At 41.3% G+C, this 21,786-nt stretch overlaps 1 protein-coding gene across 6 annotated transcripts in view; it reads right to left on the minus strand.

Annotated features, from left to right (window-relative positions):
• kiaa1958 (KIAA1958 ortholog) overlaps positions 1–21,786 on the minus strand; it is a 117,401-nt gene that overhangs the window by 84,581 nt on the left and 11,034 nt on the right. For 2 of the 6 annotated variants that reach the window (XM_078571135.1, XM_078571098.1), the window contains exon 2: positions 6,088–7,265. In XM_078571135.1, the coding sequence (XP_078427261.1) occupies positions 6,088–7,231 (1,144 nt within the window). In that variant the 5' untranslated portion in view covers positions 7,232–7,265. Of the gene's footprint in view, positions 1–6,087; positions 7,266–16,939; positions 16,986–17,814; positions 18,266–21,786 lie in introns of all 6 variants that reach the window. The other 4 variants (XM_078571110.1, XM_078571104.1, XM_078571125.1 and 1 more) reach the window with 4 other exon arrangements.

Genomic DNA, 21,786 nt, shown 5'->3' on the forward strand with positions numbered 1-21,786 from the left:
GAGCCAGAGCCGGAGAGAGAGAGAGCCATGGCCGGAGAGAGAGAGCCAGAGCCGGAGAGAGAGAGAGCCAGAGCCGGAGAGAGAGAGAGCCAGAGCCAAAGAGAGAGAGAGCCAGAGCTGGAGAGAGAGAGAGCCAGAGCTGGAGATAGAGAGAGCCAGAGCCGGGGAGAGAGAGAGCCAGAGCTGGAGAGAGAGAGAGCCAGAGCCGGAGAGAGAGAGAGCCAGAGCCGGAGAGAGAGCGAGCCAGAGCCGGAGAGAGAGAGCCAGAGACTGTGAGAACGAGAGACAGAGAGAGAAAGCAAGTGCCAGAGCCAGCGAAAGAGCCAGAGATGTAGAGAGCGAGAGACAGGGTGGACGGGGCATGAAGGTTGGGGCGGGAGGGGCAGGAGGTGAGGGGTGGGGCGGGGCATGAGGCGAGAGGTGGGGTTGGGTGGGGCTCGGCCCAGTACGGGGGGGGGTGCAACGTGGCCCAGTTTAGGGGAGGGGAGCGGGCAGGGCGCGGTGCGACCTAGTTTGGGGTGGGCAGGGCAGTGTTCGACCTAGTTGGGGGAGGGGTAGGCCAGTGAGGCGGGGCAGCGCGCAACCCAGTTTGGGGTGGGGATCTCCTGCCACCCAGGGGGTTGGGGGATCTCACGCGACCCAGGGGGCTCTGGGGGGTGGGGGTGTTGAATGGGGGAACAACACCCCCACCCCGGCCTCCGTCTCCGACATCATCTCCCGTCATTTTACGTTAGCAGGTCGGGCCCACATGCGCACGCCGATGGCAACATTCTACCCATCAAGAGACACCGAGAGAGGGAGACACAGAATAAATTGTTGCATAAACATCATGTTTTACTAGTTTCAAAGACTGATAAGCATTGTCAGCACAACCAAATACATGGTACTCAGATTTACACAAGCTCCATTCTGATCATGTACAGCGACAATGTAGCCACTTGTTCCATACAGCCCTGACTACTGAAACCTAATTCAACTGCTATATCCTTCTCCATACCCACCCCTATCACTTCCACTACTCGTCCGATTGCATCTATTTTTGAAATAAGAAATTGGACATCTAGACTGTTTTCCCTTACCTGTCATTGGGAACCTGTACAAGTGAAGTGAGAGCATTACACAAGAAAAGCATCAGCACAATGTTAATTCATATTGGCTTAAATCTATTTTGACAACAGTACATGCTAAAAATACAACTTACCCCAAATATTATTGAACCAATAAAAGGTCAATATTAATACAACACTGCATGAATATTTCGCTTTCCCTTCAATCATCTTACAAGTCATGTAAGCGAGGGTATGATTCTATGAAGGAACCTTCAGTTACCTTACCCAAATATTTATTCAATAAATGGGAGGAGGCAGGGTAAATAAAAATTAGGCAGGAATCACACTCCAGCCTTAACCTGCCCTTGCTCAAGGTAACCTGTCACACAGTGGGTTGCTGGGTTCAGACCATGTGCAGCACCCCTGGATAATTCTTCCCTTCCCAATGATGCTGAAGCCAATTGTACGGTTCATCATTGCTCATTTAAGCAAAGTTTTGCCACATCAGTAGAGGGCAGGAGGCAAACCTGGGAACTTTGTTCGTAACAGAGTGACACTTGTTTATTCTGCCATGATTCCATGCAGTGGAATACATAAATGTAAAATCCTATTTCACACAAATAGCACTGCTTGCAATTGTTTAGAATAGGAATGACTGCACTGCACCGGCACCAGGGACATGTATTTTTTCTTCCATGGGATGTGAGCCTTCTTTGCCTTCGTCCTTAATTGCCCTTGAGAAGGCGGTGGTGGTGAGCCACCTTCTTCAGCTGCTGCAGTCCATGTGGTGTTGGTACACCCACAGTTCTATTAGGAATGCAGTTCTAGGATTTTGCCCCAGTAACAGTGAAGGAATGGCAATACAGTTCCAATTCCACAGAGGTCGTGGGTTTGCAAGGTGCAGTCAAAGGAGCCTTGATGGGTTGTTGCAGTGGACCTTACAGATGGTATACACAGCTGCCACTGTGCATCAGTGGTGGGGGGAGTGAATGTTTAAGGTGATGGACGGGGTGCCCATCAAGCAGGCTGCTTTGTCCTGGACCGTGTCAAGTTTCGAGTCTTGTTGGAGCCGCACTTGTCCAAGTAAGGAGAATATTCCATCGCACTCCTGCCTTGTCGATAGCAGACAGGTTTTGGTGAGTCAGGTGCTGAATTTCCAGTTCTGACCTGTGCAGACTATATGCAAATGCGCAGCCTATTTAATTACTTTTGTTCATTCATTTCAGTAATTGAGTCGTTCAGTATTTCTGTTCCATTACATTTACACTGTTCTACTTATTAAACTAAAATGTGTGCTATTCACACAATTGAAAGGCAACCGCAGTTTTATAGTATTGGCAGTTAATACCATTACAAATGATTGTTTACCTGGGCAGTGAAAACATTCACTAACATTCAAATTAATAACAAGAAATTTATTTTTAAAAATATGTAGGCTTAAATGCCAACAAAACACTGAAAATATGCTCAAATGATAAGTTTGAGCATGCTGGGCATAAAGCAGGCTGTGAAAGATCACGCTGCTTTAATATCAACCAAGGACGCAATTAGCTTATTGTTCATCCATTTACAGAGAGGCAACACAATTTGTTTGCAACCTCAATGTGGTACCTTTTAAATGGACTGAAATTAATCATTGCCGAGACTAACAGAAAGTTTTCTTGACATATTTACATAACTCCATGTTACAGTATACCTTCCCCAACTGAGCACGTATGTTCAGTGACAAAATAACTGGGTTCAGAGGGTCCTATACAGAAGTCAAATTCACATTCCATAGATTTTCAGGTAGGACGGAGGTAGGTTAGAGTGCAGCTGGATGGGGACAGTTTCAGAAAAGGTCGACATTTGTCTTCGAGGAGGACCTGGCATCCTAAACTTAACTCTACTCCACCACAAAGGGACTGAAAGTTGATGGTTCCAAGTCTTGCACAGGACCCAGAAGGGAGCCTCCAGTTACAAAGATGTTTCAGGCTCTTTTACAATTGGCAAAATAATGAGGTTCAAGTGCAATGAAACAGCTATTTTCAGTTCTGAAACTGTTTTGCGATGAGCCAGTAACACAAGTGCTATGTTCAGCGATGGTCGCTGATGAGATAGGGTGCTTGGTTCATGGTCGCAAGGCATGAACAATCTTTAAAATCAAATTAAGGTGGGCACTTGAAAATCAGGCACTAGGGAAGAAAAATCCAAATGGCCTGGAATGTTAGCAAGGTAAATAAAATACTCTTGGGATAGGGGTCTCCAAATTTCAAATTTTAAGATACTCAACAATCAGAATACCATTTTATTTTCACCAGAACCACATACAGTATTGCAGACAGCTTAAAGCTGAGCAAATATATCACCAATTGCAAGTCTAAGCTGCTTTAAATTTTGGATATTAAGACGAAGTAACATGATGCTGGAACAAAAAAATAACCAACATTCATTCAGGTATCACCTTTAACAGAGCAAGTGGTCCCAGGAAGCATAGAAAAATAAGGAGGGGTGCCCAAAAGCTCACTTAAAATGGATTTTAAGGAGGACCTTACAAGGAAAAGAAGGTGGAGAGGCATACAAAGAATGGCAACTGGCAAGAGAAGGCTTCCAGCAGTTCACAGCACTATACTAGCACAGTATGAGTCAACATCTTCAGGTTAGATGATCGATGGAGAGAAATGAAGTTGAAGCTAGCACTGAGTGCCATAGACGATTGTTAACTTTGGGTAGTTTGTCCCATCCCTCATCCAAAATTAAAATCAGACAAGCAAAGTGGCACTTCTTGGCATGTTCAACCCAGTAATCTTGAAATACTGGCAGTTCCAGTCATGAACTCATCAGATTGCCAGATAAACAAAATACATGGCTACTGAAAACAAATTCACAGTTTCCCCCTCAAGTTAGGAAGTTGTAAGTATAATTTACAAAAAAAAACATCTAATGGCCTTTACTCAAATACGTGCAGCTTTGTTTAGTAATCTACCTGGGGAGACAGAATCTAAAGCTGCTTCAATACAGCATGCTGCAATGCAGGGGAAACTTCACACACAAGCCTAAGATTCAGGGTGGAAATTGCATGCAAATCATTCCCCCAGCTTGTAAGTGTTATTTTGGTAAAACCCCTTCAGTTTGCCCCTTCTCTCTATATTTAGGTGATATTTTGCATAAAGATCACTTAAGTATCAGATTTGACAGTAAACTAGAGTTTAGTTTCTACAGCCTTATCCTTCTGTATGATTTTGCTGCAATAACACTTTTAGTTCCACACATACATAAACCAGCTATGATATTTTAGACAGTGCAGCTGCCTGGTAATACGTTATATTGAAAAGTATTAAACTTATAAAGAAACTTACCTAGGCCACACTTACAATTGCTATGCACAGTCCTAGTTTTCATATCACAAAAATGAAACAGAAAGTGCAAAAAAAGATTTAGAAGGTTTAAACCAGAACTGAGGGGGTACAACTACCAGTTGAGACTAAACATGCTGGGAGTCTTTTCTCCAGAAAAGACTAAATGGTGACCTGATAAAGATCTTTAAAACTATGTGCGGATCAATAGGATACATACAGAGAGGATGTTTCAACTTGTTAGGGAATCCCCAGTGCATTACATCCACTTCTTACTAAACGCTCCCTCTCAGGTCCTCTTCCCCAGCCCTGAACATCCTTATGTGTAGTCAACCACCCAAAGGTGTGAAGGAAAAGCTGGAATGTCCCACAGATGATGTCAATGTTTGGCATAACATCAACAAAATATGAGTACAGTGCAAAAGCCCTCCTCTTCAGAGACAAGATATTGTTACAGGACAGGCCAGCTCTCCCACCTCAAAAAAACCAGAAGTCTGCCAACTACATCTGTGATCAGTTAAGCATCAGCTAAATATGACACTGGACTCCAAATATCACACAAGTTATCAAACAATTATATTAATTGTAACCTAAAGTCACCTTTTCTGTACTATCAACACACATTTAGTGCATTTATTTTGGATTCCCCAAAATATAAATGGTGACATATTAGGTTACATTACCTGACCAAAGTAGCTTGTGATAAACAAGTTGATAAACCTGTTGCTATTTAACTCCTTTCACAGGGCGCAATAGGAGGCACATCGCTCTGTTGTTGCAACACAAAACAAGTATTCACAAGGACTAAAGAACTCTTAGTTTATTAGACAAAACCTTACTTTTACTCCGTAACTTTCTCTGAAATTGTGCTCCAAAAGATTGGAAAATAAAATCAATGAACCAGAAAGAAGCACCTAAACGATAGTATGTGCATTTCCGTAGCATTTAATTAGAGCTTGAAGGAGATTCAGAGGGTCTTATACAGGCATCTATCCAAATGTTTAAACAAACTGACCAACACAGCACTGTCCGTTCAGTTTCATAAAACTGGAAAGTTAAATTTAAAGGAAATGAAATCAGATTTTGTTAAAATTTGGTCCTTTTTAAAATTGGCAGAATTTTCCTTCAACCTAAACAAACAGTCTTAGAAACTACCTTGCCAAACAGAAATATGAAGGTGATTGACTAATTTGGGAATGAATCAAGAGTTTACTGTAGTGTTTATTATAAAAGCTTCATTCGTGAGATAGTACACACTTAAATAAGCGAAAAACTTCCATTTTCATCCCATCTTTCCCATTTCCCATCTAATCAATCTATAAAATTGATTTAAAATGAGTAAAACTATTTTTTACTATTTTATCATTAATAGCTTCAAATGAGTATCCCGAAGTGTGTTTCAAAATTATTTAACAACTCTTCACAAGAATAAGAATTTCAACAGCTTTGCTCTTCCAGTAAATATTGAACTACACAGGGAATCAACATGTTTTGTCTGGGCCTTAGGAAAAAATTCAATCTGGTCTCCACTTCAACATCATTTACTTTCATTGAATTTGAAACCAACACACTTGAAAATTAGTTGTTCAAAAAGCTTCAACCTAAATTACCCTTCATGGTGCACTCACAGTTGCAGGAACTTGTGTGTTGTGGGACCGAATTTCAAACTGTTCTACAAAAGGTTGAGTTTTAGACCGTCTTACCTGTTGCTGATGATTGTGCACTGGCATCTTTGGCCAGAGATTGGGGCACACTCGACTGTTGCTGACTGGAGCTGACTTCAGGTTCAGCACTGATGGATGGGGACAAAGAGACCTCGCTGGAAGCCCCAGTCTTTACCGTCTGTGCCCCTGTGTCTTCGGAAGCGTTCTGCTCCTCTTGGCCGGGAAGCTGGAGGGCCGACAGTGGAATATTGATCTGCTGGTTTCCTCCTGATGTGCTGACTGGCATCTGAAGAACTAATTTCTGCCCAGTTCCTTGACCTCCGTTCGGCTTCTTCTGCGAAGTGGTGCAACTCCGTCCAGACTTTGTGCCCACTGCCCGAGAGGAGGCTGGTGGAATGACAGAAATACCCTGTGAGTCGGTCTTTTCCGGCATGTGACTAGCAGGAAGGAGGGCTGAAGATTTGGTAGGTCCCAAGTAGGAAGCAGGACCAGACTTTGAACCAGACCTCAATGCACCAGGTGAACTATCGTTGTCTACAGTGATTTCTGCATTTGTCACAATGTAGTAGTCTTCAGGACCTTCCTGCTTGATCTTCTTAACAATAACTTCATTACTGTTCTCATTAGCAAGGTGGTTTGGTGAATCTGGTAAAAGCGAAGGACCTGCTTCCCGCCTTTTCAGCGAGTTATTTTGCAGCCGAGAATCATAGTCACTGTCTTCATCAGTTACTGAAGACTCGCACGCCATACGAAACAAATCACCTTCATCATCATACTCTTCCACATTCTCATCAACCTCGGAATGTTCACTGTATGAAAAATCACAGGAATCCCTATTCCTGGGACACTCAGCCTTTCCTTTTGAGGTTCTATTAAGGTATTTCTCTGCTGGGCTTTGCTGGGTCTCTGTTGACATTGTGATAATGCTGGGGCTATCAGAATTAAAGCTTCTACTGTCCTGAAAGCACACTCTGTCTTGGGAGCCTGCCCTGCAAGTAACAGCCAGTGGCCAGTGGTAAGCATGGCCAGCGCCACAACCCCACATTGCGGTGAGGTTTCCATGGGCCCCTTCAGTCAATAAGTGCTTCAGATTTGGAATGAGGGTGCATATGGTTCCATGACTGTGAGCCCAGCTGACCAGTTTGGACAGGTTTTCTGAAGACGTGTGAAGACAGTCTTCCATCTTGTTGGACTCTTATTCATCAACAGTTAGTGTCCTAAAAGGGGAAAAAAAGGAAAAAGAGACATCAGACTGGGCTGCTCTAGTTGCACATTTAATGTGACTCAAAGTGTGCACAAACTGATTGCATCAAACTTGTTTCAAGGGTTCATGTCAAAATAAGACTAGATTTAATAACTAATTATTTAACCATCAATGGTTAACTTTGATTCAAATTAAACGGAACTAGACAGAATTGGGCTCAAATACAGGATAGGAAATCACACTGCTTGCATAATTATTTCTCCAACATCACTGTGACCCTCATAAATATTCCACTGTACAGTGCAATTAGATTTAATGCACCAAAATTAAATTTTAATTTTTTTGTCCACTCAAGATTGCACTTTGTTCTCTCACTCAAAGCTGTTTTTCACTGAAGACTGCAGCCCTCTCCAGTCAGTCAGGAGGCAACAATGATCATGGGATAACATTTTAGCTAATTACATTTGAGATTCCAATCTGTAAACTGGTCACAAAACGAGATAAGCTCCTTTTAGTAGTGCTTCCTGCTGCAGCTTGGGTAAACTGAGAAAGGCCACTGAAGTGTTCTGCTCAAGATCAAGTCTGATCCATGGAGTTACTCTCGGCCATCCTTTTCTAAAGGAATTAACCTCCTAGCAAAATATTCTCTTAAAATGAAAACTGAAAACATTCGATCTTTTAAAAACAAATTTGACCAAGCACTTTGGGACATCCTGATCTATAAAAAGTGGCTACACAAAAGCAAGGCTTTCACGCGTTAGACAACGAATACCCCAAATGAATCTCATGGAATGGAAAAAAAGTGATTAATAAATTATATTCATTAATGCTTTAAGGCCAATCTTCATTCAGTATAAAACACTGAAAAGTATGCTGGCTATAGTTTTCACTAACACAGGGTCAATCTTTTAGGGATTGACAAAAACATAAAATAAAAAAAAACATATAATAAAAAACATAAAATACTGATGCATTTTACCTATGCTAAAAAGAAAATCAAGACGTGCAGTGCCAAGGTGAATGCACAAAATCTCAGGATAAAGAAATGCAGGCTAGACCCACAGTTAATGCTGCGATCACAATTCGTGTACCTGCCGTTCAACCAATTTATTCCCATCCGTTATTGCACATATAAACCAAGTTTTGCCAAGCAAAGGTAGCCGAGTGAGAATTTAATCACAACATTGTTCTTCAAAAATCACACATTGTTTTCTTTTGTGCTATGCATTCTTCCATTACCTTACAACATATGGGACAATGAGCTGTGCATTTGTTGGATGGCAATGCTTAAGAATTGCTACATGTCAAGTGCATAATCTGTAAAATAAAAGTAGGGGATTTATGGTCTGGCAGCATCTGTGGCTAGAGAAACAGGGTTTACCTTTTAGGTCGATGCCTTTTCATCAGAACTGGGAAAAATGAGAAATGCAATAGGTTTTAAGTAGGTCAAATGGAAAAGAATCAAAAATGGAAGGTCTGTGATAGGGCAGAACATGGGATACTTTAAATGACAAAGTTGGAGGTGCAAAGCAAAAGGGAGTGGTAATGGGACAAGAAAAGAAACAAATGATGTGTCCCGAGGAGGTGCAAATGGCAGAATAGTGGACAACTGCCATCCGAAAGCAAAAACAAGAGAAAAACAAGATTAAATGCAAAACATGCAAAGAAAAGGAAACAAAATGGAGGCAGAGATTACAATCTGAAATTGCTGAACTCAGTGTTAAGTCCAGAAAGCAGGAAAGTGCCTAATCGAAAGATGAGGTGCTACTCTTAATGCTCGTGTTGAGCTTCATAATATTACTGAATGTTGCTACATAAACTGCAGTTTTCAAATTGTGGGGGATTGGCTATTTAAATTGAATAGAAACCAGACATGTGTGTTATTTTTGGCCCTTTTATAAAGAAGTTTCCATCACCTTATCACACGACAACTACAGCATATTCTTTACAATCACAACATTGAACAATGAGAAAACAACACAGAAATAAAGTATGCAATAAATTTTAATTTTCCTTACATCTTCCAGCAGTGCAAGAATATCCAATCTAAATGATTTTCACTCATGATAGGCAGTTATAATCCTAGACTCAAAAATTGCAAAATGATAATTTAATATTCACTTAAAAAAACCTTTCCCCATCAACGTTACTACGGGGGAATTAACTCTTTCCATCAAGTCGCAGAATCATAGAACAGGTGGAGGTCATTCAGCCCTCAAGCCTGTGTCACCATTCAATTAGTTCATGGCTGGTCTGTATCTTAACTCCGTTGACCCGCCTTGGTTCCATAACACTTTACACCTTTGCTTAGAAAAAAAATCTGCCAATATCAGTTTTGAAATGTTCAACTGACCTCACAGCCTCAGCAGCCTTTTGAGCGAGAAGAGTTCTAGACTTCCATTGTGTGAAGAAGTGCTTCCTGACATCACCCTTGAACGGCCGAGCTCCAGTGCTAAGGTTATGCCCTCTTGAGCTGGACTCCTTCCACAGAGGAAATGGGTTCTCGCCCCCTACCCTATCAAATCATCTTAAACAACTCAATTAGATCACCCCTTCATCTATACTCAAGGGAATGGAAGCCGAGGCTGGTCCCTTCCAGCTGTCGGTTTCTGCCATTTATTTTACAGACCCATGCTTAATTTAGTTAGATCTAGTCATCAACGGCAACTTGCTTTAAAATAACAACCATAATGTAGTACAACGTCCCAAGATGCTTCACAGGAGCAGCATCAAACAAAATGGGACATGGAGCCATGCATACAGGTGACCAAAAGCTTGATCAAAGAACTAGGATATTTATTTATTCTTTCATGGGATGTGGCCCATCCCTAATTGCCCTTGAATCGAGTGGCTTACTAAGCCATTTCAGAGGGCAGTTGAGAGTCAACCACAATGCTGTGGGTCTGGAGTCAATTAACACAGGAAGTCTGATACTGGTCCACATATGGAGATATTGGGACAGGTGATCAAAAGCTTGGTCAAAGCTTGTGTTTTAGCAGGTGTACTTATATTAGGTACAGAGGCAGAGAGGGAATTCCAGGGTTTCAGGCCGGAACAGCTGAAGAGACCGCTACCAATGGTTCAGTGATCAAAATCTGGATGCACAAGGGGCCCAAATTGGAGGGGTGCAGAACTCTCAAAAGGATTGTTGGGCTGGAAGAGATTACAGAGATAGGTATTAAAGGAACAAGACGAGGGCAAGACTAAATTCTTCTAACTCACCTCCCTCAGCAACAGTGACAAAATCAATAACACTGACTTCTAGATTATTTCTTTTTCAAATGTTCGTCCTCTGATCTCATAATTCCTTCCAATTAATATGTACTCAAGTATTGTCATATGAACAAGCTGCGTTAGCAACTCAAAATCCAAAGTCTTAAGGTTTACCTTTTTCTTAAAAAATGACTCAACAGTCTAGCTGTCTATGGTCAGCAGTTCACCTGAGAAACTCACTCAGAAGAAATGACATTAGGCACAGGTATCCTTCATATTGAAAGGGTAAATAGAAAATGTACACACCTACCATTGGTCTTTCCACAAGCTTCTGTTTTCGACAGTCAGCTCTGCGAAAGTTTGGAGTGAGTATTAATCAGCGGTCAGGATGATTTATAGCACTATCCTACTCATTGATGCAGATCCTCAAATTAAAATTCAGTCAGAGTCCACATCACTCTGGCATAGTGACAATACTTTTTTGAAGCTCTGAACATGTTCCAGAATTTAATCAATTTGGCAGCAGAAGGATTACAAGACACTGTCCTTTTTTCTACTTTACTCAGAAGTGGGCTGGATTAGAATTCTGGCAGTAATCTCATTGGGTTTACAGTAGAAGAATGCTGCTTTGCTGGAAGGCTGCCCTTAACTGTTCTGAACATACAGCGACAGCATCCTATTCTGAAGTAGAAAGCATTATGACAGGTAGTTTCAATTGAGGATGAGTGTGCAGAAGCACAATGCACTCTGAAATCCATGCAAAGTCTCACTGAAGTTTCCACTAAAGATGTGTTTAACGCACCCCATAACAGCATCTCCTAATTGCCAACCACTCAGGTTTGAGAGTTCTTTTCTTTTTTTATAAAAAAAAGTTTGAACTAATTTGTTCCCAGGGCAGGGAACTGGCAACCCTGAAAATCTATCTGGGTGTTTCAGTCGACTCCAAATAAACATGCAGCTGATATGATCGCAGAATGCACAGTCCATTCTGAAAGCATCAAATTCCTGACCCCCACCCCCACGGAAGGCTCCCAGTTATCTTGTTTGTAATGTTCAGCAGAGTAAATACAAGCCTCCCGCTGTCACTCTTCAGCCACAGCCAGCCATACATTTTAGAAGTCTAACCAGTTCTAGGCAACGGAGTTATTTTTTAAATTCTGCCTCAGTAAGACTAAATTGCTAAATGATCCAGTAAAAAGCCACAGCTGAGCAGTTTGCAACTGATAATCATTGGCTGGTCATTTACAGCAATCCCAGTGCAAGCATTAAGTGCCTGAACAAACTAGTCACACATTTATCAGAATTCAACTCAAGTAACTAAAATCCTCAAGCAAACAGTGAAACATTCATGGCCACAGGCATTGCTTAGAAGCACAACTCGGACACATGTTACAAAACTGTGGGTGTGAATGGGGGAAGCCAACTACCTCGACATAGCTGGAAAAGTAAAGCTGTCCAGACAAATCCTACAGCTTTAGAAATCACATGCATAAGCAAGGTGCCAGATAGGTCTGCGGCAAAATTTACTTAGCAGAATTAAAGCGGAAATATTGTACAACCCTGTCGATAATTAACGCTGATCGCTGAATTTGCTGTGATTTTAGTAATTAAATAGCCAGCTATTGCATAATGATCAAACATTCCAATACCTTGAATAAATTGGTAGAAATATGTAGGCAATGACAGTGTGCACAGTGCTAGTATAAATGGACTACATTATGCATGGAAACTACCTCATTCAGATTACACTTTCCCAGTTAATCTGTTTCAGTGTTCAGGAGAGAGTATGAAAATCAGGTTGAGTTGTGTGCAGTGTAAAGAACGATTTGCATCTATATAGCACTTTTCACAACCACCAACATGTCTCAAAGTGCTCTACAGCCAATGAAGTACTTTTGAAGAGTAGTCACTGTTGTAGGAAACACGGCAGCCAATTTGTGCACAGCAAGATCACACAAACAACGTGATAACGGCTAGAAAATCAGTTTTTGTAATGTTGTTTGAGGAATAAGTATTTTCCAGGACACTGGGGATAACTCCTCTGCTCTTCTTCAAAATAATGTCCAGGGATCTTTTAGATTCACCCGAGCAGGCAGATGGGGTCTTGGTTTAATGTCACATCTGAAAGATGACACCTCCGACAGTGCAGAACTCCCTCAGTACTGCACTGGACATCAGTCTTGATTTTTGTGTTCAAGCCCTGGAGTGGGACTTGAATCTGGGACCTTGCTGTGACTCAGGGGTGATATTGTCATCAACTGTCCCAATGCACATACCACCAAATTTGATATCATATGCCCATGGTTTAAAATTTATCTAAGCTTAACACTGCTGGGAAAAGAAGCCAATATCACTCCCAATACAATCATCTCCCTCTCTTGCCGCTCCCCAGATTACCACGCCCCCAACCCGCCCAACGCATATATTGGAGAGGCCTTTCTATAGATTCCTATTGGAAACCAGAGGCAGGTCTTCCACAGGCAAGCACATATTAACAGTTTAAAGAACTCAAAACCTTGACAGGTGCATCAATCAATGATTACGCAACTCACTAGGAAATATTCATATCGTTTACAGAAACACATTATAGTACTGGCCAGTTTTTCGGGTTTTATGATATATTGCATTATAGGGACAATTAGAAAAGCTGGCATTTTCCAAAATAATATGACACAGCCACACGTTGCTGCTGAATGAGTCAGAAAACTTCATTAGCATAAAATTCTTCATGGCTTGCAATTTACTTTAATACAGCGTAGCCAAATTGGTGTGAAGTTTGGACTGAATCCCAAATGAAAAAGAACAGGATTGGAAATGTTTACCCAGCACTTGGTAAAGACCTGAAGTGGACTGTTATAAAACTTATCTCACTCCATGGTTCCACTGATTGCTCCATTTCAGAATGACTATGAGAAATATGACATTTCTAGAGCCAATAGGTTACAGAAAAACAGAAGAGCACATCTCTGACTTTTAGACACTGCTTAGTCTATAACTTAAAGGCAAATGACACAACAAGGTATATTCACAAACTAAACATTTATTGTGTGTTTACTTGAAGATAGCAACAATTTCAAGCACATCTGTCTTTATTGCCATTATGTGTTAACATGGAAAGCACTAGCTGTGGTGAACGCACATTTTTGTTCTATAGGCCCCCCAGGCTTTGTGGAATCTGGTTAACTGGAACTGGAGTATGTTAATTTCATGCAGAACCCTAATTTGTCCAATTGTATCAGCCTAGTTCAGTAGTAGCATTTCTTCGCATCCCAGTCACAAGATTCAGAGATTAAGCATTGTAGCAGGACTTGAAATCTCACATTCTAATCTGACACTTGTGGCTGTGCAGAGGCATTACTACATTCTCCTGGTGTCCTGGCCAGCAGTCCAGCCTGGATGAACAAGTGCGTGTAAGCTGTCTACTTGCATAACAGCAGTGAGCTGTTACGTATTATGTTACATAACAGCTCGCTGTAGTTATGAAGTGCTCCATGAGCTGTGAAACCTTCAGGGGCAACTTGAGGAGCACCATAAGCTCGTCTCACTCATTGAGTCTCAGTTACACTTACCATCCATGCTCAATAAGACCCATGTTCATAGGGCAGACTGAAGACTTACATCTAAGCCTCAGATAGGCAGACTGACCTAGTGCGAATAGCTCTCTGACCTTCTGCTCCCCAAAGATCAAAAGAGAAATTGCGCCCCATTATTTTGTGACCAAGTACATTGGTTTCTAATGGACTGTCTTAGGAATAAGCAATATAGTCATTTTACTGCAACACAATCAAGGCTGGAGGATTTCATAGGTTAGACCACACATGGAGTACTGTGAGCAGTTCTGGGCATCACACTTCAGGGAAAATATACTGGCCTTAAAGGGAGGGCAACGTATACTTACCTGAATGATTCCTGGATTCCAAGGGTTAAATTACAAGGAGAGACTACATAAACTAGGTTGTATTCTCTGGAATTTAGAAGGTTAAAGGGTGATTTGATCAAAATTTCAAAGATATTATGAGGAACTTACAGGAAGGATAGAGAGAAACTAGTTTTGCTCTGAGGAGGTTAGAACTATGGGTTATAGCCTAAAAGCAGGATTTAGGCCTTTCAAGAATGAAGTTAGGAAATACACAGAGTGGTAGAAGTTTGAAATTCTCTTCCATAAAGGGCAGTTGATGCTCGGTCAGTTGTTAATTTCAAATCTGAGATTTCTGTTAATTAAAGGTATTAAGCGATAAGGGACAAAGGTGGGTGCATGGGGTTAGGGCATAGATAGTCACAACTTCATTGAATGATGGAGCAGGCTCGAGGGCTAAATGGCCTCCTCCTGTTCCTATGAATAAGTGCCTGTGATGTTTTCTTTCTTCTTCCCCTTCACTCTCCCTCAAGTTACGACTGTCCAGTATTAATATAAGACATACCATCTACTGACAGTCATTAATCAGCCATCTAACCAAGGCAACAGAGGTTGTTGGTCAAGGTTGCGTTTCAGATTTTGGCTCTTTAAATGGGAACTAGTGCTCTATAAATATGCAACCATCCCTTGTCACAGTGGTCTTTTATTAAATAATAATACAATCCTTTGAGATCTCTGCACGCCTCCAATTCTAGCCTCCTGTACATCTTCGATTTTCATCGCTCCACCGATGGTGGCCATACCTTCATTGGGGTGTTTTACTACATTAAAGGTGCGATAAAGAAATATAGAGCCACAATATCACAAAAGCAGGGACAGGCGAGTACTAGCTTGCTTACAGGGGCACAGGCAGGGAAGTGGAGTTAAGGCAACAATCAGATCAGCCATGATCTTATTGAATGGCAAAGCAGGCTTGAGAGGCCAAATGGCCTACTCTTGCTCCTATTTTCTTATGTTTTTATACAACTGCAGGTTGCGCTTCAATCTGATCTGATTGCCAAGTTTTGTTATTACAGAAACAGGATTCTCTCTCCAGCAACTTTCCCCAATCAATTTAGGCCACTACTTAACTACAGTACGTAATTACAACAGAACATTCTAAACTGCTTAGGGTTCCTATTAATTCATTCAGCAAACAAATTTGTTTTTTGATTTGGGTAAACCACACTCTGGCTAGCATTAAATGTAAAGTTTTAAATCACATTCACATTGCAAGCAAAACACCAGCAGAATAGCTTAAGCTCCATTTCTGTATATAATGAAAATGCCTTGCTGAAATGGCTTGCGCAGGAGGGCAAATGAGATTTTATGGTGCCAACTTTATTTTAATTTTTAAAATGTCTACTACGGTCTCAAAGATATCCAAAGTCTTTCAATCTTTACTGGGGAAAAATTTTGCTCTCGTAAATCAGCTGTAAAAATATCCCCCAAGAAGCCAGTTACTCTGTTTGCTTCTGAGTTTGTCATCAGGTCTCCTCAAAGGTTTCAGTTAGATTTACTTATCATCAGCGTGGCTCAGTACGGAGCTGCACTGTCAGAGGTGCCATCTTTCAGAGGTCTTGCTTGCTCTCTCAGATGGACATGGAGGAATCCATGGCACTATTTTGATGAAAAGCAAGGGAGTTCTTCCTGGTATCCTTTCAATATTCTCTCTCCACCCAATTCACTGAAAACAGATTATCTGATCATTGCTGTCTGTGGGAGCTTGCTGTGCACAAATTGACTGTCATGTTTCCCTACATTACAATAGTGACTACACTTCAAAAATATTTCATCGGCTTTGAGACATCCTAAGGTTGTGAAAGGCGCTTCAGAAATTCAAGTTCTATCAATCTACTTGGCCAAAGCAGTCTTACTTTAACTTCTCAAAAGTAATGGGACTGTAAACCAAACATTTGACTTATCACATCATAATTGGAGCCCAACATTTTTCTAACACTTTATACCTTTATGACATGGTGTTACAGTAACAACAGTGGTTATTGTCAGAGAAGTTTGGGAAGTGTGCTCTACTCAACTGCCAAAAGGAACCTTCAGCTGAAAGGTAGCACTTAATAGCACTCCCATACTACTGCATGTGCGAGTCAGCTTAGGCCTGGCATTGGACTCGAAGCTCCAGCTTTTAACTCAAATGTAAGAGTCCTGTCGCTGAGCGCAGCTAACACTCGTTTACAACGGCTGGCAGAGATTCTAAATGAAAGCTGTTACTAATTCAACTGTAACGTGCCGAACCATACCCACACACCCCAACAGATCTCAGGACTTGATGATGCAGCACACTGAGCTTCAATTTACTGTGTCACCAATGACAAGATCCAAGTTTGTACCCAAGACTTCCCAGATGGAAAGTTATCATTTTCAGTTGTGATATTACAGGATTTGAATGGAGAGATGCTCTAGTCTTGTACACCTCTTGGGTGATCACTTAGAGTGCACAGATCAGACAGTCCATGGTAGAGGGATAGAGTGACAGTGTAGGGACAGAACAACAGCACAGTATATTATGCTCCTAAACAGCAGCAATACGGATTGGTATGCCATCAGTATGTTACACTGACCTCAGCAGTTGCATAGGGAGATGTTAAGCGGCGATCAGACATTTCTCTAGGTGGTGGGAAAAGAAGAAAAGGAGTCAAATTCAGAGGTGCTCCCCTGGAGTCAATACAGAACAGGTCAAGATATGCCCTGCATGGACAAGGAGGATAATGGAAGCGCTACCCTCAAATAATATGCTGAACGCAGAGAATGCATTACAAGACAGGAACTTGCTTGTGGCTCTTTTATTGAAAATGTTTCAGTTAGTTCGAGCTTCTTGAAAGTGCCGAAAAACAACTGTACTGATCACTTAGACCCTGAAATAGCTGTACTGAGAACTAAGCTGGGAGGGGCCATCACACTGATTGTGGAAATGAGTGTCACCTTTTCATTCTCATCCATGTGCTAAAAAGCTGCCTTCCTTCCACACTTAATTCCTTTTACACCACACACTGGCTTTGAAAAACAGAAACTCACACAGACCCACCAGGTTTTCACATCTCCACAACTTCTGCCACAAAAAATCTTAATTCCATTTTAAAATTATCCATGTATGTGCACCATAAAATTCACACTCGAGCCAACAGCTTGGTGAGATGAATATTTCCACTCATGTGTCAAATCATAAGTTACTGTAGGATTCATCAGTTGTGAGATACTGCATGTGAGGCTGCGATAATTCACAAAATGGGAACTTTCTGGTCATCTTCAAAAAGAGTAGAGGCATTCATCTCATGACACTGTTGGCCACAGCATGTCCATGTTTGGACAACAATCAGTCACAAGGTAATCGGATTTTATAAATGGCAAGACATAAGGCAAAACAATGGCCTATGGCATTGGTTCCCAAACTTCTTCATCCACAGGCCACTTAGGCAGGAGAAAAGGCTTATCACACCCACTTTCACTTGCCACCATAAAAATGCTCATCAGCATTCATGTGAAGAATGGTGCTGCTTTTGAGGAGATACCAATGAGGCGATGTCTGGTTCCAAGCTGGAAAGCTTCAGTCTCATGTCAGGGCCCAAAGTTCAGCTGATTCCTCTTTGTTGACAGCCGCACAAGTGTTGAAAATCCAATCTTGCAGTTGTATGTTGTGACAGTAACATAAATCACGCTTACAAAACTACTTTGCTGTTGCTCGCGCTTATGACAACTTGTGCCGCGCACTTGGAAGCCAGTCTGGTTGCGTGGCATCACACAAGTGACGGGGATGAGGGTCCTGGCCTGTTCTGTTGTCTGGCCCATGGCCATGACTTTGCAAACCTGGAGGGCCATGCGAAGGAACCTTGCGCACCATGCTTTGAGATCCACTGCCCTACCGTTTTACGAAGTTATATTTGCTTTTCCTTAACCAGACATAGTGGGGAGAAAAAAAAAATTTACTTATGTTGAAAAAATCATCTTTAACAACAGGGGTGGAAGAGGGGGAAAAAATTAAATGGAACTTCCTGAAGTATCAAATTAAACATTACAGGCACTAAATTAAACACTGATTGCCCAATTTTTTTTTAAGCAATTCAATGTTAGCTTTGGGCAATTGCTTTCAATTGTATCTTACACCTGTTAATCAAGTTCTTGAAAAGCACTTCTATATATGAGAGAAGCGGGACAGATTGCTAGCAGAAATTAATTACAATTTAAGTATTTTGCTTTCACGTTTGCAGTGACTCTTATTTACATAAACACTATGATATCCTCCTACCTAAGGAAAAAAATCAAATCTCATTAAAATAATTATATTTATGGTACAATCTACTGACCTACTGAATAGTCCATGTAAAATAAGCCCCATTAAGGATACTGACCAGTATAATATATTCTTAACATCTTGGCTAAATGTTGGCTTACAACCTTCCCAAACTGAAGTCAATTTGAGTAACCCAAATCAAGATATAACACTCACCTCGACTCCCAAGTATCCCTGACAGTTTAACTCTTAAAAACAGCTTAAGCATTGCTGAAAAAAGGAGACTTATTGTCAAAGCTTTTAGTCTTGCACTCATCAGGACAATTTGCAAGACCAAGTGAAAGGGGAACAACAATTCATACTGTATGAAAAGAGTGCTGATTGGTTGGCAAGTGGACTCTAATTGGTAGAGGCGTTGCCGTGCAGAATGCACTAGTTGATGGTGACTGACAGCTGCCAAGCATTGTTTGAAATTTAAACCAGGCAGCTTGACTCTGATTGGTTCATTCTTCAGGGCAAAGCCATGACCAGCGAATGGCTGTCACTCATTTTGTTTAGCTGAAACAGGCGCAGTGTGTGCACATGTTCATTCTGTCTGCAAACAGGACCCCGTGTATTAATATATATAGCTTGCAGTACACGCAAATGCCCCACACTGCAAGCCCGACTGACAACCTAAACAGCTTAAACATAAAAGCAAACAGGAAAAGTTAAGGCTGCATAACCAGTGCCAACTGACCCAAGATGCGGCTTCCAATGTCCATGTTTAATACACATCAAACAAAATTAAATCTGCCTGAGCTGTATGTGCTGGCAAGATCTTTGTTACACAAGTCTACTGTACAATCCACAGCTTTGTTTGTGCATAGGCGCTCATTTGGAAAAAACTAACCTTAAACTTGCAACTGTCTCCCTGCCCCCTTTCTTCAACAATGCCTGCAATTTCATCGATCTGAGGTTTTTTTAAAGAAAACAATTGCTTGTTGTAAAAATGACAGCATTTTTTCTTCAGTGTCACCCTGTTCCTCGTCTCTGGCACTGTGTTCACTTTCAAAGTTTTAAATCAGGAATGTAATGAGACCAGATGCCATATGCAAGGTGTCTGGTAACTGGCAGGTGGCAGTGGTATTGGGTTATCAGCAGTTGAAACTGCACAGAAACTAGATACAATTTAAATGACTCAGTAATATACTGACTGCAAGATACGATCGTACCATGCCTTGGTTCAGGTTACTGCACACACAAGCACCACAACCCTTCACTTAGCTTCTTTGTGACATTCTGATCACCATGACCCAGACACGAAATAAACATAGTTTATAAACCTGTTAATGGGGCTGTTGCGAGAGCCAAAATGGGATGCAAGTGATTTAATTAACACTTCATCATTCAGAGAGGGTTTTTGAAGCTCGAGCTGGCACCTCGGATAGTCAAAACTGCGAGGATATAATTAGCCATTTTGTCTCATGAAACACTGCACTTGTAAGTCTACAGAAATGTAACACTTGATTTAATTTCTTTTAAAATAGGGAATGACAAAGACTCCACTCCCACCCCCAATCCAATACTGTCAAGCTTCAAGTTAACTCCATTTCATTGAAGACATTCTAATCAGCTTCCAACATGTTTTAGCAAAAAGATACAGTGCTGCCTGGATGTACAAGCAGCCCCACTTCAGGATCCTCACTAGAACACTAACTTTATCCAAACATTTCTGCTCCACAGACTGGGTTGGGTCATAAAGATTTAATTGACTTGCATCCACCACAGCAATTAATGAAGCCAGTTCATCAACACAAGGATAATAAACGGTTGACAATGTGTTACAAAGCAGTAATTCAACTGAATGGGTTGGACAGAGCCATAAACCGTGAGAGCACAGTCCGGTTTATAATGATCCAAATAACTGCACGATCAGAATACTGTTTAAACTCAGTGCCAGACATTTATATTTTTTTCTTTATTCTTTCATGGTAGGTGGGCATTGCTGGCATGTGTTGCCCATCCCTAATTGTCCCTGAACAGAACATTTCAGAGGGCAGTTAAGTGTCAACCACATTGCTGTGGGTCTGGAGTCACATGTAGGACAGCAGATTTCCTTCCCTAAAGGACATGAGTGAACCAGCTGTGTCTTTACGACAATCAATGATAGTTTCATGATCACCACTGCTGAGACTAGCTTTTATATTGCAGATTTTATTAATTGAATTTAAATTCCACCAGCTGCCATGGTGGGATTTGAACCCATGCTCTCTGTCCAGTGACATTACCATTATGCCACTGTCTCCCCATGTAGGGCAGCAGACACAATGGTTCTATCCTCTATGAGGGTATGAGCTTGTACCCACTGTACATCTACGCTCGGTGTTCATTCATCCAATTAACAAATTTAACAAATAAACCAAAACACCACAGTTTCCCCCTTTTTTGATTATGTGAAAAGTACCTCGAGGGCAGTTAGAAGTAGCGATGCTGGTGAAAGGATTATAAAGATGACAGCATTGTGAACTTGAATGTGTCTGTAACATCACTCGACCAATCCTGAAGTAATAACAGTCCTTGGTCAGTGCTGCCCAACTAGAAGAAATTATATATTAAAGTCTAGAAGGCAATTGTTTTTTTTTTGCGGAAGGCTCTGGTCTGAAGTAAGTCATACTAACTAAACCACATGATTGCTGTCACACGCCAGGATTTTCAGTCAGGGAAGTAAGGAACATTCCAGTGTACTTGCATCAATGTCCTGTTATCACTGTTGAATAACAAATTTTTAACATTAGTTCTTTCCTGGAATCTGGAAAATGTTCCCTCTCCATTGGTTGTAGGCTACCCCCATGAATAGTTTGCTTTGATAAGCTATAGATCATTACCATTCTGTCTCTCAGCTACAAATCACGCTTGGTAACTTAATCCTTTTAAAGCTGTGAAAATAAGACTTTAGTGCAGTTAGTAGCAAGGATACACTGAAGAACAAATTTATTGTGGCCTACACCTTTTCCACACTAATAACCATTTTCAACAATTCATAATGTGTATTATTGGAATCTAGTCTATTAATTGTTTGCTGGCTTCAATATTAAAAGACACTAAATGTTTGAGCTAGTTTGTTGGAGCAGTAGGTAAATGCCTCAAGGTGGGCACTGAGACACACAGATCAGGAAAGGCTTGAATTCACGGTCAAGT

This window comes from Cetorhinus maximus, chromosome 2, assembly GCF_964194155.1.
Source record: "Cetorhinus maximus chromosome 2, sCetMax3.hap1.1, whole genome shotgun sequence".
In the NCBI taxonomy this organism is placed as follows: domain Eukaryota; kingdom Metazoa; phylum Chordata; class Chondrichthyes; order Lamniformes; family Cetorhinidae; genus Cetorhinus; species Cetorhinus maximus.